Source organism: Thalassophryne amazonica, chromosome 16, assembly GCF_902500255.1.
Source record: "Thalassophryne amazonica chromosome 16, fThaAma1.1, whole genome shotgun sequence".
NCBI classification, from domain to species: Eukaryota; Metazoa; Chordata; class Actinopteri; order Batrachoidiformes; family Batrachoididae; genus Thalassophryne; species Thalassophryne amazonica.
The window spans coordinates 63,852,133-63,879,926 of record NC_047118.1 but is presented as its reverse complement, the minus strand read 5'-3'; the positions used below and the strand labels follow the sequence as shown (position 1 = coordinate 63,879,926).

General features: G+C 42.1%; 1 protein-coding gene across 1 annotated transcript in view; it reads left to right on the top strand.

Moving 5' to 3' along the window:
• The first annotated feature begins 368 nt into the window (after nucleotides 1-368).
• gaa (glucosidase, alpha; acid (Pompe disease, glycogen storage disease type II)) overlaps nucleotides 369-27,794 on the top strand; it is a 40,293-nt gene continuing 12,867 nt past the window's right edge. The window contains exons 1-8 of the mRNA XM_034190421.1: nucleotides 369-396; nucleotides 11,162-11,703; nucleotides 11,859-12,010; nucleotides 13,042-13,210; nucleotides 21,657-21,753; nucleotides 22,797-22,916; nucleotides 23,022-23,140; nucleotides 26,017-26,148. Of these exons, the coding sequence (XP_034046312.1) occupies nucleotides 11,191-11,703; nucleotides 11,859-12,010; nucleotides 13,042-13,210; nucleotides 21,657-21,753; nucleotides 22,797-22,916; nucleotides 23,022-23,140; nucleotides 26,017-26,148 (1,302 nt within the window). The 5' untranslated portion in view covers nucleotides 369-396; nucleotides 11,162-11,190. The remainder of the gene's footprint in view (nucleotides 397-11,161; nucleotides 11,704-11,858; nucleotides 12,011-13,041; nucleotides 13,211-21,656; nucleotides 21,754-22,796; nucleotides 22,917-23,021; nucleotides 23,141-26,016; nucleotides 26,149-27,794) is intronic.

Sequence of the window (27,794 nt, the reverse complement as noted above, 5' to 3'; positions counted from 1 at the left end):
ATCTTTACAGACTATGTACATGAAGGACACAAGTGAGGGAAGCCACTAAGACACTCATTGGCTGCAATGCTGCAGGTTTTGGCAACATGCCCTTGACCTTGGGTGACCTTGAAAGGTCAAACTAAGGGTTATAACTGATTAACTCAAACAGTTTGGAACCAATATGGATTTATCATGAATTAACCCTTTCTAAGCCTGTATATCCCATCAATGGCAAATTTCACTTTTTCTTTGAGATACTGACAAGCCAAAATGAGGCGGATGGTAGGGGGTTAAAAACTTTCTGATCATACAGTCTATGGTTCTGATTAGTCCTCCGGATCAGGTGGTGGCGGTAATGCACCAAAGGCTGGTTTTCTATCAATCAAAAAATCAAAAGAAGAAGATCTTATGCATGTACGTCACATTCTTGTCTAAACAAAGATATTAGTTCATTTTAGACATATTAATATCTATGTTGCCCGCTGATTTTTTGAAAGAAAAGCCTTGTTTCTTTCTGCTTCTGCTCATATGTAATTGGTTTGATATTCGTTGCACATTTGAACGAGCGCTTCGTGTTAGCTAACTGCTAGCTAAAGCTATAAGAAGGTGTAGTTTAAAAACCTTTTAAAATTAATTGTTTCTATAAAGATTAACGGAGCAGAAAGTCGATATGAATGTGTTAAATATAATGTCGTGGTGCCTTTCTCTTTTGACGACCATTTAAGCCACGCTTGTGTTAACTTCAAAGTTCTCATCTTGTATGACGACAGCACACCTTGGTGTCCGAATGTTGTACTGCAGCTGTTTTAAAATTAGTTGAAACTAGAAAAGCTTGACATTTTAAATCAGGGGTTGGCAACTTGTTCCAGAAAGATCCAAGAGGGTGCAGGTTTTCTTTGCAGCCACTGATTCCACCAGATGATTTCGCTGATTAACTTATTCCATCTGCTCAAAGTGATATTAATCAGCGAAATCACCTGGTGGAATCAGTGGCTGCAAAGAAAACCTGCACCCTCTTGGATCTTTCTGGAACAATTTGCCAACCCCTGTTTTAAATGAACAAAATGTATACAACCCCTGGCAAAAATTATGGAATCACCGGCCTTGGAGGATGTTCATTCAGTTGTTTAATTTTGTAGAAAAAAAGCAGATCACAGACATGACACAAAACTAAAGTCATTTCAAATGGCAACTTTCTGGCTTTAAGAAACACTATAAGAAATCAGGAAAAAAAAAATTGTGGCAGTCAGTAACAGTTACTTTTTTAGACCAAGCAGAGGGAAAAAATATGGAATCACTCAATTCTGAGGAAAAAATTATGGAATAATGAAAAACAAAAGAACGCTCCAACACATCACTAGTATTTTGTTGCACCACCTCTGGCTTTTATTGTTATGTGTCGGACGCAGCCCGGAGAACCGACCAGCGTTTGAAGGACCCAGTATAAAATAAGCAGAGCACGGTACAAAGGATAACAGAGTTTAATGAACATAACAGTGCTGTGAAAAATATAAAAGTGCGCGGTCTGGCGTGGTGGATTGCGGTGCGCTCCCAGCAGCGCTAACGGTCCGGAGCCAGAACTGGTTCGGACCCAAGGACCCCGCCGACACCCCCCAGGTGGCCGCGACAAACCGAGTCTGTGAAAGAAGGAATCATTATGTGAGTCCACACTCAACACACAGAGAGAACGCTCAAAGGTGTACAAACAGCAAACACTTCCTGGCTTAATTACTAATCAGCTTCCCACCCTGCAGGCATGGAACATCCAGTTCACAAAACTCCACAGCAGTGGAAGCTGATTAAACGACTACATACAGCTCAATATAATAAGGTGTGAGGGATACCATATTTACTGACTGTATAAATGTTAGTCACAAAATCTAACGTACCTCAGGAAGTGTGCTGACGAGCGTGAGACCTCACCCCCTCCTCTTTCACAGACCATGCATCAAACCTGGACGTTCTCTGCATCCACTGATGATGAGATGGCTCTCGAGACGACGATCTCACCCGTCTGGTCACAAGGTCGAGTCTCTGGCAAATACACACTGTGTACTCCAGTCTTAAATGCCACCATGTTCCAATCCATGTAGATGCACCACAGCTGTGAGTCCTGACGAGCCGCAGGTGATCAGGATGAGGTCCTGATAAACTCAGCTACACAGCCACTCAGTCCCAAATGCAAGCCACCTGGAAGGAAAAACAAAAGACAGAAACAAAAAGGCAGCCAGGCCCCCCAGCCATACAACAGTACCCCACCCTCACGGGAAGCCTCCCGGCGACCACACAAACCTGGCCCAGGAGAAACACCCCCCTCCAGGGACCATGGCTGGAAACCGTATCCGCATTCATCTTCCAACAGAATCTTCATCTACAGAACGGTAGGTGTCTTCTCCTCTGGCTGCATCTTTGCCCTTGTTTCTATCAGTCAATTAGCACAGGTGTGGCCAGGAGTTCTTGAACCTGTGCGGTCAGCCTTTGTCCAACCATGTTCACAGTCTGATTAGTCATAAAACAAAAAAGACAAACACAAACAACCAAAACACCCCCCCCCCCCTCCCCAGAGGCCCGTTCCATCAAACCCCGGGAAGGGGAGAAAAGAAAAACAACCCAAACTTAAGTTTGCAAATAAAACTGCTAACACCCCCCCCCCCCCAACGACATGTAGGGACCAACACCCCCCAGAGGACATCCCGCCAGCTCCAGGAGTAATAACCACAGCTGAGGTCCCTCTGGGATCCAACGTCACCCACGGGGACTCCCAGCGCCTCCCAGAGGACCATTCCATCAACCCCAGGAGACGCCTCCCCTCATTACCAACGGACCCAGCCCTGGCCATCTATGGCTAGATGGACCCACAGCCCTTTCCCCCCCAGAGGACACCACAGTCAAACCCTGAGGGCGGAAACTGGGGGGAAAAACAAAAGGAGAAAAAAAAAAACATACAAACAAAACAACCCCAACCCCACCCCCTTGGCGCAGTGGAAACTGGAAGCACGTCCAGTGTCACCAACCGTGACTATACCCCAGAAGCCAACCGGGAGGAGTGGAACAGCGGTTATGGCAGACAGCACAAAACGGCGCCACTCCTCCGACTTCTAAACCAGCCACCAGCTGCGGGTATAGCCCACTGCCCCAAACCTCAGCCACGCCGATGGCAGACGGCTCAAAGGCGTGCTGAAGCCGGAGGTGGAACAGGGAAACAACAAACAAAAACATCCCCCCCAGGTGCAGAGGTTACCTGGGAAACGCCCAGCATAACCAAATTGCACCACTCCAGCAACGCCGACACTACGGCTCACACGGCTGGAGTCAGAGGAGAAGAGAGGGCATAACAAAAAACAAAAAAAAAAGAAAAAACAACCCAAATACCCCCCCATGATCCCCCAGGGGACCGTCCCATCAAACCCCGGGAGGCGAAACCGAAAGAAACAAAAAGAAAGACCAACAGACTAACACAAAGTTGCTTGGGTCCTTTTTTTTTCCAGACAGACTGCAGGGTCACAACCCCAGACCCTAATAGTGAAAAACAAAAAATAAAATCCCACACAAAAACCAACTCAAAAAACACCCACACAAAATGAACTAACACAAAACAAATAAGTGATTTATACCGTCAAGCTCAAACAAATGGAACACACCTGTTCCAACTTAAGAGCTTGACGGTAATGTGACTCAGTCACCAAAAGAGGGAGCCAAAGTGCTAAAAATGAAAAAACCCCTTTGGTAACTGAGAAAACAAACTCATGCTGCTTTTCCTGTGAGCAGCACACAACCAAAAATGTGATTCAACTAAATAACACCGGAGCTGACACAACAGACGCAGTAGTTATCTTCATCCGGGGAAATGGGGCTACAACTGTCACATGGGAAGCACAGCGACCCGTGCCACAGAGCTCCGCCGTGCGCGTGCACCCATTACAGACACACTCTTGCAGCTCCCGTTTAAACCTCTTATCCGGTCGGAGCGTGACGCGAAGCCGTCGCCAGTCACACTCCACCACGACCCTCGGATAAGGCACACACAGGAACACGGCTGCATGAGCGCTCAAATCAGTATTCGGTAATGGGTTCTCCAACGCGCACCATCCGGGCGGAGAGCACCCGCAACTGATCCGGATAACTTCTGAACGTCTGCTGCCGCCTTCCCGGCGCGTTACCGTCTCTGCTACCGCTGGGTCCGTGATGTTTGGCCAGAGACTACTGTTATGTGTCAGACGCAGCCCGGAGAACCGACCAGCGTTTGAAGGACCCAGTATAAAATAAGCAGAGCACGGTACAAAGGATAACAGAGTTTAATGAACATAAGAGTGCTGTGAAAAATATAAAAGTGCGCGGTCTGGCGTGGTGGATTGCGGTGCGCTCCCAGCAGCGCTAACGGTCCGGAGCCAGAACTGGTTCGGACCCAAGGACCCCGCCGACACCCCCCAGGTGGCCGCGACAAACCGAGTCTGTGAAAGAAGGAATCATTATGAGTCCACACTCAACACACAGAGAGAACGCTCAAAGGTGTACAAACAGCAAACACTTCCTGGCTTAATTACTAATCAGCTTCCCACCCTGCAGGCATGGAACATCCAGTTCACAAAACTCCACAGCAGTGGAAGCTGATTAAACGACTACATACAGCTCAATATAATAAGGTGTGAGGGATACCATATTTACTGACTGTATAAATGTTAGTCACAAAATCTAACGTACCTCAGGAAGTGTGCTGACGAGCGTGAGACCTCACCCCCTCCTCTTTCACAGACCATGCATCAAACCTGGACGTTCTCTGCATCCACTGATGATGAGATGGCTCTCGAGACGACGATCTCACCCGTCTGGTCACAAGGTCGAGTCTCTGGCAAATACACACTGTGTACTCCAGTCTTAAATGCCACCATGTTCCAATCCATGTAGATGCACCACAGCTGTGAGTCCTGACGAGCCGCAGGTGATCAGGGTGAGGTCCTGATAAACTCAGCTACACAGCCACTCAGTCCCAAATGCAAGCCACCTGGAAGGAAAAACAAAAGACAGAAACAAAAAGGCAGCCAGGCCCCCCAGCCATACAACATTTGTAACAGCTTGCAGTCTCTGAGGCATGGACTTAATGAGTGACAAACAGTACTCTTCATCAATCTGGCTCCAACTTTCTCTGATTGCTGTTGCCAGATCAGCTTTGCAGGTTGGAGCCTTGTCATGGACCATTTTCTTCAACTTCCACCAAAGTTTTTCAATTGGCTTAAGATCCGGACTAATTGCAGGCCATGACATTGACCCTATGTGTCTTTTTGCAAGGAATGTTTTCACAGTTTTTGCTCTATGGCAAGATGCATTATCATCTTGAAAAATGATTTCATCATCCCCAAACATCCTTTCAATCAATGGGATAAGAAAAGTGTCCAAAATATCAACGTAAACTTGTGCATTTATTGATGATGTAATGACAGCCATCTCCCCAGTGCTTTTACCTGACATGCAGCCCCATATCATCAATGACTGTGGAAATATACATGTTCTCTTCAGGTAGTCATCTTTATAAATCTCATTGGAACGGCACCAAACAAAAGTTCCAGCATCATCACCTTGCCCAATGCAGATTCGAGATTCATCACTGAATATGACTTTCATCCAGTCATCCACAGTCCACGATTGCTTTTTCTTAGCCCATTGTAACCTTGTTTTTTCTGTTTAGGTGTTAATGATGGCTTTCATTTAGCTTTTCTGTATGTAAATCCCATTTCCTTTAGGTGGTTTCTTACAGTTTGGTCACAGACGTTGACTCCAGTTTCCTCCCATTCATTCCTCATTTGTTTTGTTGTGCATTTTCGATTTTTGAGACATATTGCTTTGTTTTCTGTCTTGACGCTTTGATGTCTTCCTTGGTCTACCAGTATGTTTGCCTTTAACAACCTTCCCATGTTGTTTGTATTTGGTCCAGAGTTTAGACACAGCTGACTGTGAACAACCAACATCTTTTGCAACACTGCGTGATGATTTACCCTCTTTTAAGAGTTTGATAATCCTCTCCTTTGTTTCATTTGTCATCTCTCGTGTTGGAGCCATGATTCATGTCAGTCCACTTGGTGCAACAGCTCTCCAAGGTGTGATCACGCCTTTTTAGATGCAGACTAACGAGCAGATCTGATTTGATGCAGGTGTTAGTTTTGGGGATGAAAATTTACAGGGTGATTGCATAATTTATTCCTCAGAATTGAGTGAGTCCATATTTTTTTCCCTCTGCTTGGTCTAAAAAGTAACCGTTACTGACTGCCACAATTTTTTTTCCTGATTTCTTATAGTGTTTCTTAAAGCCAGAAAGTTGCCATTTGAAATGACTTTAGTTTTGTGTCATGTCTGTGATCTGCTTTTTTTCTACAAAGTTAAACAACTGAATGAGTATCCTCCAAGGCCGGTGATTCCATAATTTTTGCCAGGGTTGTATAAACGGGAACGTTTATATGCGCCATTATTTCTTGTAAAGTGCTTGTCTTGTAAATTATAATGTCATAATTTCTTTAGTATTGATAGTTTGCGGAAGTACCTTTAAATATTCTTTATCTCAAGTAATTATAGTGCACCAACATTATACCAATTATGTCTTTGCAGTACGTCATTGTGTGTTTTATTCATATATAAAGCTTATGATTAGAGCTAATCAGTTTACATGAGTTGGCAAGAAAAAATTGACTTATTAAAACTAAGGTTTGTGTCATGATTTCACTGAGATTTTGTTTTGTACACTTTGCAAACATGACTAAATGTCCTAGAAGTTTCATCTGATTAAATTCCAGATGATCTACTTTAATCTGCTTCTAAACGTCTGTAAGATAGACAGTTTTAAACTTATTAAGCCATTTTGAACTAAAACGTAGTGTCTTCCTGATCTTGGTTTTACATCATGATGTTGAATCCATGAAGTAGTTTTGACATAATCCATAAAAGTCTACAAAGTGAAATCCTGATCCAGAATCCAGATCCAGATCACCTCCAAAATTTAATGGAGTCTTCCCAGGCCTAATACCAGCATGGGGGGTGGAAATTTGGTGAAAATCCATTAAGTAGTTTTGACATAATTCTTCAAAGCCTATATAAAGTGAAATGTTGATTCTGGATCACCTCCAAAATCCAGTAGAGTCTTCCATGGCCTCATATATATCTGTGGTGAAAATTTGGTGAGAATCTGTGAAGTTTTTTGTTTTTTTTAACCTAATCCTTCAAAGCCTGTACAAAGTGAAATCTTGATGTGAACCGGATCACCTCCAAAATTCAGTTGACTCTTCCATGCTCTAATATCTATCTGTGGTGAAAATTTCACCAAAATGAGTGCGGTAGTTTTTTTTTTTTTTTTTTGTAATTTAAATTTTTATTGATTTTTAACTTAGCGAAAATACACAAAAAATGTACAACAATGTGCAGGATAAAAAAACAATGATAATAATAATAAAAAAAAATGGCTGGCGCATGTCCCTCCCCCCTCCCCTATTTCACAGTCTTACATGGGACAGGTTTATGACATCACTGAATTTTAATCTCATACATGAATATATAAAGATCCTGACCTTTACCTGAAGTCCAATTACTATATAAATGTTACCTGTAGTGTCCTGCGATTTTAAATGATTCCAAAAGTTGTCCCAATCTGTGTCCTTGTCTTCTGTGTTGTCGCTCAGTCTGTTAAGCATAGTCTCTTAAGAAGCAGTTTCTGCCATTGCTGTTAACCAATCTTTCAATTTGGGATGAGTGGCAGTCCTCCAGTGTCTCAAAATTATTCTTGATGCTGTTACAAGTCCAACCATGAGCACAGAGAAAGCTGTCTTGGGGATGTTGGGAACTTGCGACCTGTCTCCTAGTAAGCACAGTTCTGGTGTTAAAGGTACCTCCGATCCGCACCACCTTTTCAGAATAGCAATGATTTTAGTCCAAAATGGAGAAACAGAAGAACATTTCCAAAAGCAATGTATAAACGTCCCAACTTCAATTTTACATTTCCAACAAAGATTATCAGGCATAAGTTTCATGCTACAACCCCTGGCAAAAATTATGGAATCACTGGCCTCGGAGGATGTTCATTCAGTTGTTTAATTTTGTAGAAAAAAAAGCAGATCACAGACATGACACAAAACAAGTCATTTCAAATGGCAACTTTCTGGCTTTAAGAAACACTATAAGAAATCAAGAAAAAAAGATTGTGGCAGTCAGTAACGGTTACTTTTTTAGACCAAGCAGAGGGAAAAAATATGGAATCACTCAATTCTGAGGAAAAAATTATGGAATCACCCTGTAAATTTTCATCCCCAAAACTAACACCTGCATCATATCAGATCTGCTCGTTAGTCTGCATCTAAAAAGGAGTGAACACACCTTGGAGAGCTGTTGCACCAAGTGGACTGACATGAATCATGGCTCCAACACGAGAGATGTCAGTTGAAACAAAGGAGAGGATTATCAAACTCTTAAAAGAGAGTAAATCATCACGCAATGTTGCAAAAGATGTTGGTTGTTCACAGTCAGCTGTGTCTAAACTCTGGACCAAATACAAACAACATGGGAAGGTTGTTAAAGGCAAACATACTGGTAGACCAAGGAAGACAAAGCGTCAAGACAGAAAACTTAAAGCAATATGTCTCAAAAATCGAAAAATGTACAACAAAACAAATGAGGAACGAATGGGAGGAAACTGGAGTCAACGTCTGTGACTGAACTGTAAGAAACCGCCTAAAGGAAATGGGATTTACATACAGAAAAGCTAAACGAAAGGCATCATTAACACCTAAACAGAAAAAAACAAGGTTACAATGGGCTAAGGAAAAGCAGTTGTGGACTGTGGATGACTGGATGAAAGTCATATTCAGTGATGAATCTCGAATCTGCATTGGGCAAGGTGATGATGCTGGAACTTTTGTTTGGTGCCTTTCCAATGAGATTTATAAAGATGACTGCCTGAAGAGAACATGTAAATTTCCACAGTCATTGATGATATGGGGCTGCATGTCAGGTAAAGGCACTGGGGAGATGGCTGTCATTACATCATCAATAAATACACAAGTTTATGTTGATATTTTGGACAATTGAAAGGATGTTTGGGGATGATGAAATCATTTTTCAAGATGATAATGCATCTTGCCATAGAGCAAAAACTGCAAAAACATTCCTTGCAAAAAGACACATAGGGTCAATGTCATGGCATAGAGTCAATGTCAATGAGCAGATCTGATTTGATGCAGGTGTTAATTTGGGGGGTGAAAATTTACAGGGTGATTCCATAATTTTTCCTCAGAATTGAGTGATTCCATATTTTTTTCCTCTGCTTGGTCTAAAAAAGTAACCGTTACTGACTGCTACAATCTTTTTTTCTTGATTTCTTATAGTGTTTCTTAAAGCCAGAAAGTTGCCATTTGAAATGACTTTAGTTTTGTGTCATGTCTGTGATCTGCTTTTTTTCTACAAAATTAAACAACTGAATGAACATCCTCTGAGGCCGGTAATTCCATAATTTTTGCCAGGGGTTGTATGTAGCCTAGATGGAGTGTGATAGTACCTATTTAAATTTTTATACTGTATGCATTTACTTCTGGCTTCCTTCACATATTTACCATTTTTTGACATATCCAACCATTTGTCTTGTGAGATTTCCATGTCAAGATCCCTCTGCCATAGCATTTTGATATTTGAAGAATCACCACTTCTATCATTATTCAGCAACATGTAGAATTGAGAGGCAGTGTGACGTTCTCGTGGCAACTTAATAAAATCTAGAATGAGATTCTCACCACCCTCTTTAAATTTGGATGTCACACAATGTCTCATTTGTAGATATTTCCAAAAATTTTCCTTCCCTTCCAGTTTAAAATTGCAAACAAGTTCTGCATAGGACATAAAATGCCCATCTCTGTATAAATCTCCGATGGTATGAATACCACAGGAATGCCACTTTCCCCAAAACACAGGTTTCTTATCAGTACAAATATAAGGATTGTTCCAAAGTGATGCATATTTTTGAACAGAATGGGATTGTTTAATTATTTTATGTACTTTCAGCCAAACCTGACCAGAATGTATAAGAACTCGGTTTGTGGAGTCCTTTTTTTTTGCGATAATTTATGTTTTGGCTCAAAAGGAGTGCAGATATCAGCTTCTAACTTCAACCAATCGAGTCCTCCCCCAGTCTGCTCCCAGTATTTCACTAATTTGACCATTTCAAATGATAAGTAGTATAAAATTGGGTCGGGCAGTCCCAGGCCACCCTTCTCCCTTGGTGCATACAGTTTGGTCATTTTAATTCTGGCTTTTTTACCCTCCCATAAAAACTGTTTAAGTAAGTTTTCATACTGTTTAAAGATAGTCAATGGTATTACAATGGGCAGCATCATTAATACATAGTTGAACTGAGGGGATATAATCATTTTAATTATATTGATCTTACCCCAGAGTGAAATTGGTAGTTTTTCCCATTTTTCTAAATTTGTCATAATTTTAAGCAACACTGGATCAAAGTTAAACTGAGGCATGTCTTCCATATTTTGACAAAGTTTGATTCCCAAATACTTCATTCCCTTTGGTACCCATTTGAATTTAAATCTCTCTACCATGTATGGATGACAGACGAAAGACAAAGGCATTGCCTCGGACTTGTCCCAATTAACTGTATATCCCGATACCCTTGAGAAAGACTCTATGGTGCTCATCAGATACGGTAAGGAAGAAAGAGGTTCAGCGATGATAGCTAAAATATCATCAGCATAGATAAGCATCTTGTTTTCCTGTTGCCCACAAACACACCCTTAATATTCTCATTTGCTCTAATGCTCACAGCTAAAGTTTCTATAAATATGAGAAACAAGAAGGGACTCAGTGAACAGCATTGGTGGGCCCCACGTGATAATTCAAAGAAGGATGAGGTAGTACCATTGGATATTACTGCAGCCTTTGAGTGCGGTAGTTTTGACGTAATCCTGCTAACAGTCAGAGAGGCAAATAAGTGCAGATGATTTTATTACATCCTTGGGGGAGGTTAAAAAAAACTATTTTCAACAGTTTTCCATGAACTCTACACTAAACATCAGCATTGTTTATTAAAACCAACTGAATTTGATTTTGGACTCTTCAGCAAACATCAATTTACTGACACCTCCATGATGCCTGAAAAATATAATCGTGGTTTTTATCTTTTTCTATAATTTCCTGTCAGTCACTTTGGGTCTTCGGCACACCTCGGGCATGGAGCTGCAGTCTGTCCTCATCGTCTTCCTGATGGGGTTTGCTTTGTCGATTTGTTTGCACTTGAGCTACTTGTCTGACAGTGACATCAGGATCTTAAGGTCAGCCCGTGCTGAACAGACTGTTAATGGACGTGTTAATCGTCCATCAGAACCCCAGAGCGGTTCTGTTGGTAGTTGGCTTATCCCACCCACAGAGGAGGAAATTGCTTCCAGAAATGAGCAATGCACAGTGGATCCAGAGAGCCGCTTTGACTGTGCCAGAGACAGAGCCCTGAGCCGGTCACAGTGTGAAGACAGAGGGTGCTGCTACGCGCCTCTGCCGGACTCTACAGGTCCACCATGGTGCTTCTACCCAAGTACTTACCCCGGCTATAAAATGGGTCCGCTCACTCCCACCTGGCAAGGCCAGACTGCCACACTGGTGCGGACCAACCCATCCTATCTCCCCAGAGATATCGCCACTCTCCGTTTAGACGTGGTAGAGGAGGATGCAGGGTGCCTACACATCACTGTGAGTACTTGTCCTTCTGTTATTTCATAGATTCTCCAGTAGGAAAGAAATATCCAGAGGGAAATATATTAAAAAAATTGCACAGTATAAACATGGTTAAACTAACTTGACACAATTCAATGCATAACTCATTCTGTTAACTATGTTTTCTGTAGTTTAAGGACCCGTCATCTCAGCGATATGAAGTACAGCTTCCTGCTGGTCATTCCCACAGGAATCTTGACACCCAGGATCCTCTCTATACAACGGAATTCCACCCTGATCCATTTGGCTTTATTGTGCGTCGTAAATCCAATGGAAGAGTGATGTGAGTAGCTTTTCACACTTCCGCATATTTTGTTTGATGCTGTTACCAGTAGGGAATGCGGGCAGTGCCTGGCTGTCAGAGCATAAACATTTGTAATTGGTGGCAGTTGCCTGAATTAATGTACATAATCAGTATTAACTGCACTGAGGCAAAATAGTAGAACTGAGCCATTTCTTTTCTCCAACCATTGCTATGGTGAATTGTCTTACTGTTGTCTTTCTTTTTTTTATGGCGACTTAGGCCATAATGGCATTGAGTGAGATTTAATCCAGCTTTCATCATGCTCACTGATCTTGAGCATGACTAATCAGTACTGTTGTCGCTGTAACATTAGCTCCTAATGTTGTGATGTCATCAACAAGATTTTCACGTGCACGTGATGCTCTGGACAGATGGACCGATACACAGACTCCATAAGTCTGTTACAACATAGATTCTGTATGATTGTTTCAGCAAGAGGCTTTTAGATGGTTGTCATGTTAACCAAGGAGAACTTTATATACTGTGTCACTGAAATGCCCCTGGTGGCGATTGCAATGACTGAGGTCCATAAGTATTTGGACATTGCCCTATCCCACTCTGCTTAATAGTTGTATACTCAGGTCCACAAACATATTCTGCCTTTTATACTATATGAGACGGGCACCAGTGATTTGTGTACAACATTATATTTTGTCATGTCTAGTGTTACATTAATTGTTAGTAGAAGGGTGATGCCATTTATGGTATTTGTATCATTTTGCAATTTGCAACAAAATTTACCTTTTTTTGATTAATGCAAAATTCTGTCAGTCAAAATCTAAACCTTTGCAGCTCTCCACTTGTGTCATGGGTGCAATTAATTTCCCCATGTTTAATCAAAAAGCTAATGCTGCTTTACTTCATATTGTCTTCACTGGGTCGCCACTGCTGATGAAGTGTCGTGGCTCACAGTTAAAGTCTTTACCGCTCAGCCTCCACTCTACCTCATAGTGACATTGTTATGTTGATGACATGACATAGTTCATGTTCTCCACCTCTTTCCTGTCCAGTGTGAATACCACAGTCGCTCCTCTGTTGTTCGCTGATCAGTACCTGCAGATCTCCACCGCACTCGCCTCCTCTCTTGTGTCAGGTCTTGGAGAACATTACACTGCCCTCCTCCTGGACCTTAACTGGACCTCTCTGACTCTCTGGAACAGAGACATGGCACCTCATGATGTGAGTTACAGTACTGTAGCAAGCCCTCCTTTAAGCCTCAATCGACGAAGCTATTTGTGCGACAAATATAAGATAGCATCAAATATAAAAGAACCGGTGACTAGCAGATATGCCAATACTTTAACACAAATCTCAATGAACCCATTGTTCATCCTTTGTGACAATCATGAGCTATTTTCATCCTCACTCTGGGCATCAAGAGTCAGTCTTAAAGCTTATGCAGCTGTAAATCTTGCTATTCTAGGTCTGTTAGCCATGATCCCTGCAGAACAGTAAAATATAATGATTAGAGTTGGCACATTACAACACCATCTGAAGTACAATGTTGCACATCTCACAGATCTTCCCGTGGGGCCAAAACTGACCCCGCACAAGTTTGGATTATACGTGCCACACGGATCAGGCGATCCTTGCAAAATTCTATGAACAAATGCAGGATAAATAGATTGAGAAATTCATGGTAAGAAACCCATTAAAATGGTGCACAAGAATGCCCGGGATCATAAATGACCCCACCCGGTAACTTGAGTGTTAAGCATAGTGGGGGAAAATTTTGGGGGTCAAGATGTCTGTTATTAGGGGTAATTTAATTGATTTATATTTTTATTTTATCAGGCTGGGTGGTCTGGAATGGCTCGACACAAATGCAGGACTCGGACAAACAGCTCTGGCTTTTAAAAGAGTTTACTTGCAGGATACGCTGGGGTTGGTACATGAGAAGGCAGTCCAAAAAATACAACAGTACAATAATCATCAGGCTAAAGGCGTGGTCTAGAAAACAGGCAGGAGGTCAAAGAACACGATGAGGCAGGCAGGACGAGGAAAAATACAAAAAGAGCTGGAAAGAAGGCACAAGGTGCATCGATCTGGCAAGGGACTAGAGAACCAAGTGAAGCTTATATACGCCCAGGTGATGAGCTACAGATTAGAAGCAGGTGTGTGTGTGTGTGTGTGTGTGTGTGTGTGTATGTGTGTGTGTGTGTGTGTGCGTGTGCGTGTGCGTGTGTGTGTGTAAAAAGCACCAGAACAAGGGTGTGGCCAGACAGAGTGAAACACCCACCACCAGGCACCAAGAGCCAGACAAGAGAGATAGAGACAAAAAACCAGCAAGAGAACTAATATCAAAAGAAAACAGTAAAACAAAGTAACTAAACAGAAGACCCACACATATGAGAATACAAAAGTCCAAATCCTACCAGACGTAATTTATTGATTATTGAAGTTTCGCATTTGAAGGAGTGATTTTGTGGATGCGTCAGATTAAAATGCAGGTTTTAGATTAATAAAGTATTCATTATAATTGAGATAATATGGCCATTCATTCATTCATTCATTCTTTTTCTTCCAACTCATTTGCCACATTTGCTGCTTTTTAAAGGCTTCTTACATCATATTTGTGACATTTTGGCCCATCTCACTGATGAAATGCCTCCAAATGATTGAAAATTTTCTTACACAAGCTACATTGTCAGAATTAAGTGTTAATCTAAGGTCAGCCAGATCTTGATTAGGATCTGGATTCCAGAAGTTAGGTTCTGCAATTTGCAGAGATATTTCCACTTTCAACATTTTGGTTACACCTAAACCTGAAATTGTCATGATCTGGCCCATTTGGGCCAGCTTTTCTGATTCTGGTCTTTGTTTTTTCCTCTTTCATGTTCTGAGCCTTTTGTCTTTTAGTCATGTACAGTCCCGCTTAGGTTATGTCTGGTCTTGTTTCATGTTCATGTCAGGTTGTCATGCTTATGTTATCATTAGTTTTGTTTCTGTTATCCTGGTATTTGTCATTCATGTTCACTTAGTCACTTCAGTCCTAGTTTGTTTCTGTTCATTTATGCTTTGGTCTACAGTTCGGTTTATCACATTTTTGGTATTTTGCTTTTGTCACAGGTATTGGTCATTATTTATCTCTGATTATGTTCCATTTATTATTTATCTGTTAAGTCCTTTTATTTATATCTTATCGTCACTGGCTGTTGTCATTCTGTTCATTATTTAGTCATAGTTTATACTGTCATCTCACCATTGTTTATTGCATTCACTTTTATATTTTTATCCATCTCACTCCGGTTATAGTTTTAAGATAATTCATTTCTTTGTTTACTGCCATCTTCTTAGTTCTGTCAGGTCTGGTTTATATATGATTCTGTTTTAGCTCTGTTCATTGTTCTATGTTTCTTTCACACCCGCCCAAATATATTCGCACTCCATATCACTGCACCAGCCATTGTGTTTGTGTCTCACACTTTGTTTCTGTCTGCTTTGTATTTTCACTCACTCCCGCTCTTGCACTTGCTCACGTGTCTTTGTTACTTTCATCACTCCACTGTGTTTTCCTGCCTTCACGCTCTTGCACTTACCTTTGTCTTCCCTGGTCATGCCCCCTTCCAGAACCTTCCCTGACACCTGTGTCTTGTTCCACTAATTACATCACCAGTTATTTAAGCCCTCACAGTCTCACAGTCCCTTGCTCAATTGTTGAATGATTTCACTTTCCAGCACTCACGTCCTTGCCTTGTTTTGCCTTGTATTCAGCCTGCCGGTATCTGACCTTGTTTTGCCCTCGACCTTGTACTTGTCTTTGCCTCTGATTACCTCCACACCATGTTTTTTGACCACAGCCTGTTTTTTGGACCAAGCCTCAGCCTCACATCTGTCTGTACCTTTGCTGTCGCTACTGGATCTCCTGTGTACCGAATCCCAGCTTGTAATTAAACCTTTTTCTTACACCAGTCTATTTGTGAGTTTTGCATTTGTGTCCTGCTCGGTTTGTGCCATGCCTGACAGAACAATCGAGCCAATCATGGACACAGCAAACTCTCTTCCTGCTGTCTCAGCTGCAGATTTTGCCACCATCTGTGACACTTTTTCAGAAATTGACATCTTTTTTGACTGTTTCCACTCCTGCTTCACACCCAAGAAGAAGTTTGATTATCTCCCTGGACCTGGTAGAGGTGAACACTTGGCTGTGTAAGTATTTCCCAGACCTTGAAAAGCTGGATGAATTTTTTGCTGCGGGAAAATTCCCAGCCTGGATTAAATCAGCCCGAATGCCACCTGTCATCCAGCCTCTCACTCACAGACAGCGACTCCGAGTGGGAGGACATTGAGGATGAGATGACATCTGAGGCTGAAGGTCAGAGGCTTTAAGAAATCGCCACGGTATTTTTTAAAATTCTGGACTTGTTTTTTTGAGTTTTTGGGCAGTTCAGATCGTTGGCGCAGACAACGTATTTTTTCAGCTTGAGATGAAATACTGCAGGCTGAGCCTGACATTATGTCTGCGTACCCAGACTTAAATAATATCAAGGTGCTGTTTGATCAAGGTCAAATCCCACTATATATTGAAGATCCCATGTATTTTTGTTTGTGTCTGAACTATATGAACCCGGTTTGAGTCCGCCTCCTTCCATCACCCTCTCTGACGCTGCTATCACACTTCCGCCTTCATCCACATCAGATCCCCGGCTGTCACCTGCAGCGATGCTAACCACGCCCAGCCCACGCCCTACCCCAGCTCCACAACGCTTAGTCACGCAGACGCCACCCGGACCGCAGCAGCCAGGAGGACAGGCACATGGCCCGGCAGCCGCAGTGATGCCACAAATGCCTCGCCAAGCTCCAATCCCAGCACCAAGGAGGAAGCGCTCGCCTCAGCTCCAGGCCTCGGCTCCTTCATACTCCTCTGTCACCAGCGCAGAAGAGCAATTTTTGCCTGACCCTTCGGAAGGGATGACGTCAGTGAGTTCATCCTCAGAGCCATCGGGAAAGTCTACGTCATCATTGCGCATATCTGCACTTCCCGGGGCTTCCCCTGTGTCCCCGCCTCCTTTCCAAGCTGAACCGTTCATGTATTTTGAAGCACCTGCTGGAAATGTCATATCTCCTCAGCATTCGGAAGGAGAGCTCTCACCACCTGAACCCTCAGCCATGAATCGCGTGGAGCACGCGTCACCAGACGCAGAGCAACTGACCACACCAGCGCCTACTGTCGGCTCATCGTCTTCGCAGATGCTCTCGTCTTCTCGGCTCGCAGCAGCTCTGTCACCCTCTCCCTCGTCTTCAGTGATGGATCCAGGGAGGAACTCCATGCCTCAGCAGTCCACGGCCCTCATACCGCTGGGAACCTGTAGCAGGCATTCACCTCCAGAGCCGTCAGCACCGCTCACGCGGTCTGAACTGCCAGAGCTACTGGAAAACATCACGGCTCCTTGTGAGGCATCTCCCGCAACGTGCCCTCTTCCGGAATCGTCAGCATTGTTGGGAGAACCTGCGTCACGCCCATCTTCAGGCGATCTCATCAGATCTGCTGCACCAGCACTTCCACCCTACGCCAAAGTTTCGGTACCGTTCTCGAAGAAGAATGAAGACGATTCTGCTGGTAGGACTGTTTGCTTGTTTTTTGACATAATTCAAAGGATTCAAGGATTCAAAAGAAGTTTATTGTCATATGCACATAGGAACATGTTCCCTACACAATGAAATGTGTTTACTGCAGTTTACCCATTCTAATTGCCAGTTAGGAGCAGAGGTCGCCTTTTTGGCGCCCGAGGACCAGCTCCAGATGTATATCCCTGCCCTAGGTCACGAGCAGGGCTGAGCAAACCTTGACCGGCCTCATGACACACTTAACATCAACAACACACATAAGCCGGTCCGGTACATGAACACACATAAAAGCACACACAAGGAAAGAAAAACCTCCATTGCTGCTGAGTTGAACTCCCGCAGCACCACTGGAGAGCAAAAAAAAAAAACCCATAGCACAGAAAACAGTCAAAACAAAAACAAAAAAACACGACAGACAACAGCCGAGACTTGGATGTGTCCAGTGTCCAGACAGCCCGGAAAGGCCGCCCTTGAGGCGCCATCAGGCCTTATCTGTCCATCCTGGGGGAGGGGGGATCCCAGTCCTGAATCAGTCCACCAGAGTCTCATGGTCCCACAGTCAACATCTCAGGACTGGGATGGGAGGGGCAGGGGAAGACAAGGAGGCGGGGGAGACGAGGAGCGAGGCTATCAGGAGTGTTCTTTGGTGGGAGGATTTTATCCCAGCGACCTTGAAGGACAGCTGGTGTTTGGAAACCAAATAGATATCCAGATTAACAGATGCCTGGCAGATTCCACTGTCTGAAACTTCAGAGTGGCTCCCAAATACATTTGAATAGAGGAGAGATGTGGTCTTACAGACGATCAAAGCGGTTTTCCAGTGCAGCCATTCTCCCCGAGATGGATTCCAACGTGCGGTTGACCCCCGCCGACTGAGCTGACACTGTCCTTCCAATCAAATCAATCATGTGGGGCAGCCTGGACGGGCCAATTAATGCTGCCTCCACCTTCTTAATTTTCCGGTAAACTAGTGCTGTGGCTGCTCCACACAGCAGAAACCCGGTCACCACAGCTCCAAATAAGTAAACATCTTCAACGTCCTCCACAGACAACGTGTATAGGCACATGACTTGCCACCTCCGCCAGCTGTCCATCACGTAACCCGCAACATGTGTCCCGGCAGGACAGGTTGGGTCCTCCGCTCCCGAATGCCTTGTGGAAAAAATAGTATCAATTGCGTTCAGAAACCACTTGATCAGATCCATATTGCCGTTTTCCAGAGCAGCAGGGCTGGCAGCCTCTCAGACAAAACACGCTACAGTAGCAGGAAAGTTGGGGAGGGAGGAGGAGAGAAAAATGCAACCGTCCCGATTGAGAGCAAGAATCCAAAAAAAAAAAAAAAATGGATTTTGAAATAATATTCCACCTGTTGTGTCCACCAGGAAAACATTATTTTCTTTCCAGTCAGTACCTTTTTGGTTGGTCTAAGGACTTCGCCTCTAAGAGTTTAACAATGTTTTTTTCTATTTTGTTTTTCTGTGTGCCTTTATGTTTCTGGACCGTGCAATGTTTACATTTTTGTTTGAAATGGCTCCATCTCCCTAATTGCAGTTTTGCTAAGTTTTCAGCGAGGTCTTTTTGTAAATTCTCTGTTTTTGGTAACCCCCTGAGTACGTGTCACTGGATTTTCTTCCGAATGTAAGCCTTGGTTAAATGGACTGCATTTATATAGCACTTTTCCATCTGTATCAGACGCTCAAAGTGCTTTACAATTATGCCTCACATTCACCCCGATGTCAGGGTGCTGCCATACAAGGCGCTCACTACACACCGGGAGCAATAGGGGATTAAAGGCCTTGCCCAAGGGCCCTTAGTGATTTTTCCAGTCAGGCAGGGATCCCCTTGGTTAAGCAGTTCTCTCGTGCACATTTTTTTTGTTTGTTTGTCCTGTTTTGTCAGCTCAGTCAGTCCATTTCAAAGGTTTTTTTTCGTGTATTAAGGTCCATGGTTACTCAGTTTTGCTCCACTAGGGGTTGTGCTGTTGATTTATTAATTTCTCTTGACCCTCATAGCATTTCTTTTCATTGGATTCTCCCATTTTTATGTTTCTTATGTAAGAAAGATTTTCCCTCAGGCTGTTTACTGGTTTCTTTTTTGCTCTGTTCCGTGATTGGGTTAGCTATTTTTGGTTACATCCAGTGCGGGTCTTTATATTTGTTTCTCCACATGTTACTTTCAGATATTGCATGGGTTTTGTTTCCAGTGTCTTTCAGCAGTTTCGCTTTTCCTCAGTTACTTCTGTGGGTTGTCTGTTTTTCTTTAATGGGTTTTTGTTTTACCAGGTTCCCCCTCTTAAACATCTCGTTCATGAGAAAGTTCCTCTCTCTCTGTGCATTTGTCAAGTTCATAAAGTCAGTGTGTCCACTACGGCTGCTTAGGTTGGTTACCCTAGGGAGTGTTGATCAAGTTGCCATTTTGTGCCCTAAGGTTGACCCAGGGCCTCTTACTTTTCCTGCCACCTGTCCTGGGTGTTCCCCTGTAGCTCAAGTTACCCATGAGGACCGACTTCCCAACTCACCTGGGGTTGTTCGGGGTTCTTCTATCCGTCATCTTGGGCCTGCTGTATCATGTAGCCGGCCTCCGGCCTCTCCGTTTCACTGTTGCCCGCCTCATGGTTGTCCTCCGGATGCCACGTTTGCCCATTTATCCGCCTGCACGGTTCTTCCCTCATTTGTACCAGATTGGCCCCTAGTGGGGGTTGGTTTTTCCCGGTTAGTTGTTCGGCCCGGCTTGCTGTTTCTGTTTATAGGCAGTTCTGTTGAATTCCAGCCCGTTATCTTGGTTGTTTGTGCCCTCCTGCCGTTCCCCCATCTCCCCACCCGTAGTCATCTTGCGGGTGTGGTTCTCTGGGGACTGCCAGTGGCGATCCATTGGGAGGGGGTACTGTCATGATCTGGCCCATTTGGGCCAGCTGTTTTGATTCTGGACTTTGTTTTTTCCTCTTTCATGTTCTGAGCCTTTTGTCTTTTAGTCATGTATAGTCCCACTTAGGGTATGTCTGGTCTTGTTTCATGTTCATGTCAGGTTGTCATGCTTATGTTATCATTAGTTTTGTTTTTGTTATCCTGGTATTTGTCATTCATGTTCACTTAGTCACTTCAGTCCTAGTTTGTTTCTGTTCATTTATGCTTTGATCTACAGTTCGGTTTATCACATTTTTGGTATTTTGCTTTTGTCACAGGTATTGGTCATTATTTATCTCTGATTATGTTCCATTTATTATTTATCTGTTAAGTCCTTTTATTTATATCTTATAGTCACTGGCTGTTGTCATTCTGTTTCTGTTCTGCCCAAATATATTCCCACTCCATATCACTGCACCAGCCATTGTGTTTGTGTCTCACACTTTGTTTCTGTCTGCTTTGTATTTTCACTCACTCCCGCTCTTGCACTTGCTCACGTGTCTTTGTTACTTTCATCACTCCACTGTGTTTTCCTGCCTTCACTCTCTTGCACTTACCTTTATCTTCCCTGGTCATGCCCCATTCCAGAACCTTCCCTGACACCTGTGTCTTGTTCCACTAATTACATCACCAGTTATTTAAACCCTCACAGCCTTACAGTCCCTTGCTCGATTGTTGAATGATTTCACTTTCCAACACTCACGTCTTGTATTCAGCCTGCCGGTATCTGACCTTGTTTTGCCCTCGACCTTGTACTTGTCTTTGCCTCTGATTACCTCCACGCCGTGTTTTTGACCACAGCCTGTTTTTGGACCAAGCCTCAGCCTCACATCTGTAACTTTGCCTTCGCTCCTGGACCTCCTGTGTACCGAATCCCAGCTTGTAATTAAACTTTTTTCTTACACCAGTCTGTTTGTGAGAGTTTTGCATTTGTGTCCTGCTCGGTTTGTGCCATGCCTGACAGAAATAAAAACAGAGTGAGCACATGCTGAACTCGATATGACCAAACTGACTGAAGTGTTCCCGATTATGACTTAGAGTCATGTTGTTTTTAAGTGGCGAGCCGAGTGGCCATTTTTATGTTTCCTCATGTACTGTATATTAATTGTTGTTTCTGTTGCTCCTCCCACTGTAAATGCTGTTCTGCTCCACAGGCTCATGCTAACTCCTATGGTTCCCACCCGTTCTACATCGTACAGGAAGAGGACGGCATGGCAAATGGAGTTTTTCTTCTGAACAGCAATGCTGTTGGTAGGCCAGACCATTTTTACCTCTGCCAAGGAAGTAATGTGTGGATTTCAATTCAACGTGGTCCGCAAATAGATAATATTCCAGGAAACAAGTTATTCAATTTGGGAGGGGAACTGGAATATATTCTGGAACTGAGATCCACATAGCAGCATTTAACTCAAAACACTGTGAGAGCATGTTCATGAAATCTAGTGAGCAGATGGATAATGTTGTAGAAAGTTAGGGATTTTATTTTCATTTTGATCTGGTAAATATTGTGAGTCCAGGATCCAGAAGTCGTTTATGTGGCCTTGGCAAAGGTGTGGACTCTCTTGAGTGTCTTAGTATTCATATGGTACTTTTTATTGAAGTAACCTTGTTGTACATGAAAAACCAAGCATTAAAGGAATATTGCATTAAAAGCAAACAAAAACAAAGAATGATATAAATTAGGTCACAGAAAATAAAAAAAATACCCTCACTTGTACACAAATCACAAAGAGCCACGCATACACGTGCACACAAACACACCTTTATTGGTCTCAGATCACCAACAGAGTTAGAGATGTAAAACTGAGTGTCGTCGGCAAAACAATAAAATACTTAGAGTTTTTGTGTATTTTTTCCTAGTGAAAATGTGTAAAAAATAAAATTTCAAAGATAATAATTTCTTTGTTCAATGATTGCGAATACGAAACATTTGTTGTCTACAGAGTGGACATTCATCTTTGGTTTTACCATTGACATATCTCAAGACAGTAGGACATGCAGGACATAATACGTAAAACATTGCAGAGTAGAAATATAACAAAATTATAGTCAATATATATATATAAAATATAACAAAAAATTATAACTGCATTTAAAATACAGTAACTATCCAGTCATCACACATTCAAAAACATACCAATATGGTATGTTTGGTATGTATGGTATGTTCTATAATGATTCTATAATGAACACACCTTTTGTAATTAACCTAATGACACTTATCACTTTGTTTTTACATCTCTTATAGTTATTTTCTGAAGCTTATTGTATGAAGAAGCTATTTGTGTTCTCAGAGGTGTCACTGCAACCAACGCCGGCTCTTACCTGGGTGGCCATTGGTGGAATCCTGGATCTTTACATTTTCTTAGGTCCGGACCCTCAGAGTGTCATCCGACAGTACCTACAGGTCATTGGTATGTGTGGTCCATTTTTATCGTCACTTCTTAGTTGTCAGTCTAAGTATATTTGAGGGTGACAGAAGCAAACTGTACAAAATGTTTCCATTTATCCATCTGCAGGTTATCCCATGATGCCTCCGTACTGGTCTTTGGGCTTTCACCTGTGTCGTTGGGGCTACACCACCACTAATGCAACACGGGAGGTGGTCCAACGCATGCACGACGCCCAGTTTCCTCTGGTAACTGAACACAGAGAGGAAAAACCCACACTCTTAAAAGCAATTCCATAACAGTTCTTTCATACTGAACATTTTAAAAAAATTGGTTAAAGTACACATGGGCATGAAGATAGTAACTGGTATTTGACCCCAATGACCTTGAACTTTGTAGAAGTGATTGACTTCTGGCTGATTGTGCTATAACAATTATGGAAATATTCTGAAAGTACAGTGCATATGGAATGTATTCACAGCTCTTCACTTTTTCAACATTTTGTTATGTTACAGCCTTATTACAAAATTGTCTAAATTAATTTTTTTTCCTCAAAATTCCACTCACAACAACCCATAATGACAACATGATACGTTTTTTTTAATGTTTGCAAATTTATTAAAAATAAATAAAAAAAAAACTAAGGAAACACATGTACATAAGTATTCACACCCTTTGTCTCAAGGCACAAATCTGGGGAAGGGTGCTTGGCCTCCATCATCCGTAAATGGAAGAAGTTTGGATCCACCAGGAGTCTTCCTATTGGCTGGCCCACCATCTAAAGTGAGCGATCGGGGGAGAAGGGCCTTAGCCATGAGAAACAAAATTCTCTGGTCTGATGAGACAATGCTTGAACGCTTTGGCATGAATGCCAGGCATCATGCTTGGAGGAAACCAGGCACCATCTCTACAGTGAAGCATGGTGGTGTCAGCATCATGCTGTGGGGATGTTTTTCAGCAGCAGGAACTGTGAGACTAGTCACGATTGAGGGAAAGATGAATGCAGCAATGTACAGAGACATCCTGGATGAAAACCTGCTCCAGGCTGGAGTGATGGTTCATCTTTCAGCAGGACAATGATCTAAAACACACAGCCATGATATGAAATGAGTGGCTTCAGGACAACTCTGTGAATGTCCTTGAGTGGCTCAGCCAGACCCCAGAATCTGATTGAACATCTCTGGAGAGATCTGAAAATGGCTATGCACCAATGCACCCCATCCAACCTGATGACGCTTGAGACGTGCTGCAAAGAGGAATGGGCAAAACTGCCCAAAGATAGGTGCGCCAAGCTTGTGGCATCATATTCAAGAAAACTTGAGGCTGCAATTGCTGCCAAAAGTGCATCAACAAAGTACCGAGCAAAGGGTGTGAATACTTATGTACATGTGATTTTTTTTTTTTTATAAATTTGCAAACATTTAAAAAAAAACTGTTCATGTTGTCATTATGGGTTGTTGTGAGTGGAATTTTGAGGAAAAAAATGAATGTAGTCAATTTGGAATAAAGCTGTAACATAAAATGTGAAAAAAGTGAAGCTCTGTGAATACTTTGCAGATGCACTGTATGTGCCACATTTAGTCCAACTCCTTATGAAAATCAGATCCTTCAAATGTCAAAATTGATTATTTAAGGACATTTTTTGGGGTAAACTTTGTTTGTCATTACATGTTTGGCAGAAATCGGCAAAAACCTACATACTAAGAGTGGCGACATTGTGTCTCTGTGTTTTGATTGACAAGTTCCATATTTTTTCCAATTTCTAGAGTGCTTGCAAATTTATCACATTGGATGCATGGTTTTACTCTCCAGAAAGTTTAAAATGAGAGTGTGTAGTTCATATGGATGCAAACATTGATCTGAAAACTAATATAAAATATGCAAATTTCCAGATACAGAAAGGACAAAAATATGATAAAATACAGCAACACGCAGCTCATGCTTACAGGACATAGTGTGAAGGCAGGCTCTGTCTTTCAGGCTTTTGTATTAGAATTATGGGTGGAAAAAATAACACGGTATTTTAGATTAGTTAATAATTCTAGAGCTAATAACCTCACAAATATGTTAACTTGATTGACCTCAGTGTCAGGCCAGAAATATGTATTTTTTAACAGCACCAATGAAAAATACCACCAAATATTATTCTGAAAATCAATCATGATTTAAGCACATCAGAAAGGTGAAGCATAAAGAGCTGTGTTTATTTTGCACATATATGTCAAACATTAATTACATTACACTCTTAATTAATTTCTTATGGAAGTAACTCGCTTTAATAACTGTCATGGAGTTATCTAAAATGTGTCTTTCGTGCGCGTTTGTATGTCGAGTAGTGGATTTTTGTACTAAAACACTCATTAATTTAACACAGCCACAGATTTCTTATGTGAGTAAAATGTCTAAAAATGTTTGATTCCTATTGTTTTTCATTCATACGCGTATTTAAGTGTTCAAGGATCAGATGTAAGAGCAGGCGATGTTTAGATTTGGATGGTTGTTCATATGCTTAAATAAAAGAACTTAGCAAAAGCAATGTTTTTCAGTGTTAAAAGTCAGATTATGTAAATAAGTTTTCAGATGTGTTTTCTAGATCTAAATGAACCGCATTAGGTAACAATAACACATGCATGACTCTGGATTTGCCATGCATCAAGAGCAAATGCAGTGTGCAATGTTAATCTAGCTAGGAAAGAGTGCTGCCACATATCGCCAATTGTCTCTGCTCTCAGTATGTCGGCGCTCTGTATGTGTGTGTGTGTGTGTGTGTGTGTGGGGGGGGGGGCTCATAATTTTGGCTTTGACCACAGTGACTTTTGCTAAAACAGAACCTGAAGGGCAATTTTGTGGTCAGCATACATATGACTGAATTTATTTAGTAAACTAATGCACAAAATACATACATAATTGCCTGTTAAAATACACGGATAGTGCAACAAAGTGAAAAAAAACACTTGTTTCCATTGTGGTCTGGAAATACACATAAAGTTTCTGGGAAATTTGCCCAAGTACCTCAGAGGGGAGTACACACATATTTCAGGTATAGAGATAAAATCCACTTTGCCACAATTGACATTTGTCAGTACATGTAAAATTGCTCAGGTGATCATTTTTTTTCCTTCAGGATGTGCAGTGGAACGATCTAGACTATGCAGAAAATCGCACTGTTTTCACCTTTGACCCCTGGCGATTCGGGGATCTCCCAGAGATGGTGGAGGAATTCCACAGCAGAGGCATGAAGTACATCCTGATTCTGGTGTGACATCTTTGATTTTTGACATCTTACCAAGTAATAAGCACATGTTAGCCTGTTTGGGCATTTTCTGCAGTCAAAACAAAAAGCCACACAGACAACACATAAATGTTTAACTTGTTCATAGTATCATTGCTTTAATCAGGCTGCAGTTAATTATTATTTTAAGTTAATCTGTTGATTGTATTTACATAAAAAAAAACTGTCCAAAGAACAAACTACATTTCTCATTGAAGCCCCAATCAATCAAAACCACTTTCTGTAATGTAATTAGTTCACTCCAGCTTTACAATCATGTAATTTATTTTATAAAGGGTTTAAAAACTCAGCTAATATATGGTTAAGTGTTTTAATTCCTGTTAAACAATTGGAAATGAAAGCACTGCCAACCAGGCTATATTACACCTAAAATAAAACTAGACTAAGCGGTTAGTGCACTTGTTTCTTTAATTCAATTTTTTACTAATTTTCAATTTTATTAATTTATATAGCACCATCTCGCGACAGTTGCCTCACGGCGCTTCACACAACACACAATTCATAGCAGTACAAAGTGAATTAAAATCGAAAAGGGCACAGTAAAAAGGTAAAAACATAGTAGAATAAAAAGAAATTACAAAGCAAACATAAAAACATAATAAATTAACGATAAGACAGTCTAAAAAAGTGGGTTTTCAATCTTGATTTAAAAGTCTCCACCATGTCGGACTGCCTTATAGATACAGGTAGATCGTTCGAGAGATCAGGGCCACGGTAAGAGAAAGCTCTATACCCCACTGACTTTTTATTCACCCTTGGAACACACAGAAGTCCTGCGCCTTGCAAAAGCAAGGGCCTCGCCGGTACGTAGGGCTTGACCAAGTCCGCCAGGTAGGAAGGAGCCAGTCCATGAACAGTTTTATAGACCAGCAACAGGACTTTAAAATCCGATCTGGCAGAAACCGGAAGCCAATGAAGGGACGCCAGAATGGGTGTAATGTCGTCAAACATTCTGTTTTGTGTCAAAAGTCTGGCAGCAGCATTCTGCACTAATTGCAGACTCCTAATGCTGGACTGTGGCAGACCAGGAAATAAAGCATTGCAATAATCCAATCTAGAAGAGATAAATACATGTATCAGAATCTCAGCATCAGCCATAGATAAGATGGGACAAATCTTCACTATGTTTCGCAGATGGAAGAAGGCAGTCCTCATAATATCTCTAATGTGGAGGTCAAAGGACAACGTACGATCAAAAAGTACCCCAAGATTCCTCACTTTGTCCGTATGATGTATAACACACGAACCCAAACTAAGCGCCAGCTGGTAAAATTGATGCTGATGTCGGGCTGGACCAAGAACCATCATTTCAGTCTTATCAGAGTTTAAAAGTACGAAGTTACTAGACAACCAACCTCTCACTGATACAAGGCAATATTCTAATGATTTTATGTGGATAAGATTACCTGCAGTTATCTGCATGTACAATTGAGTATCATCAGCATAGCAATGAAAGGCAATCCCAAAATGCTGCAGAATATGCCAAAGGGGCGCTATATAAAGGGAGAAAAGCAAGAGGCCCAGCACAGACCCCTGTGGAACCCCAAATTTTACGTCACCAAGGCCAGAGGTAGTGTTAGTATACACAACACAATGAGAATGACTGGACA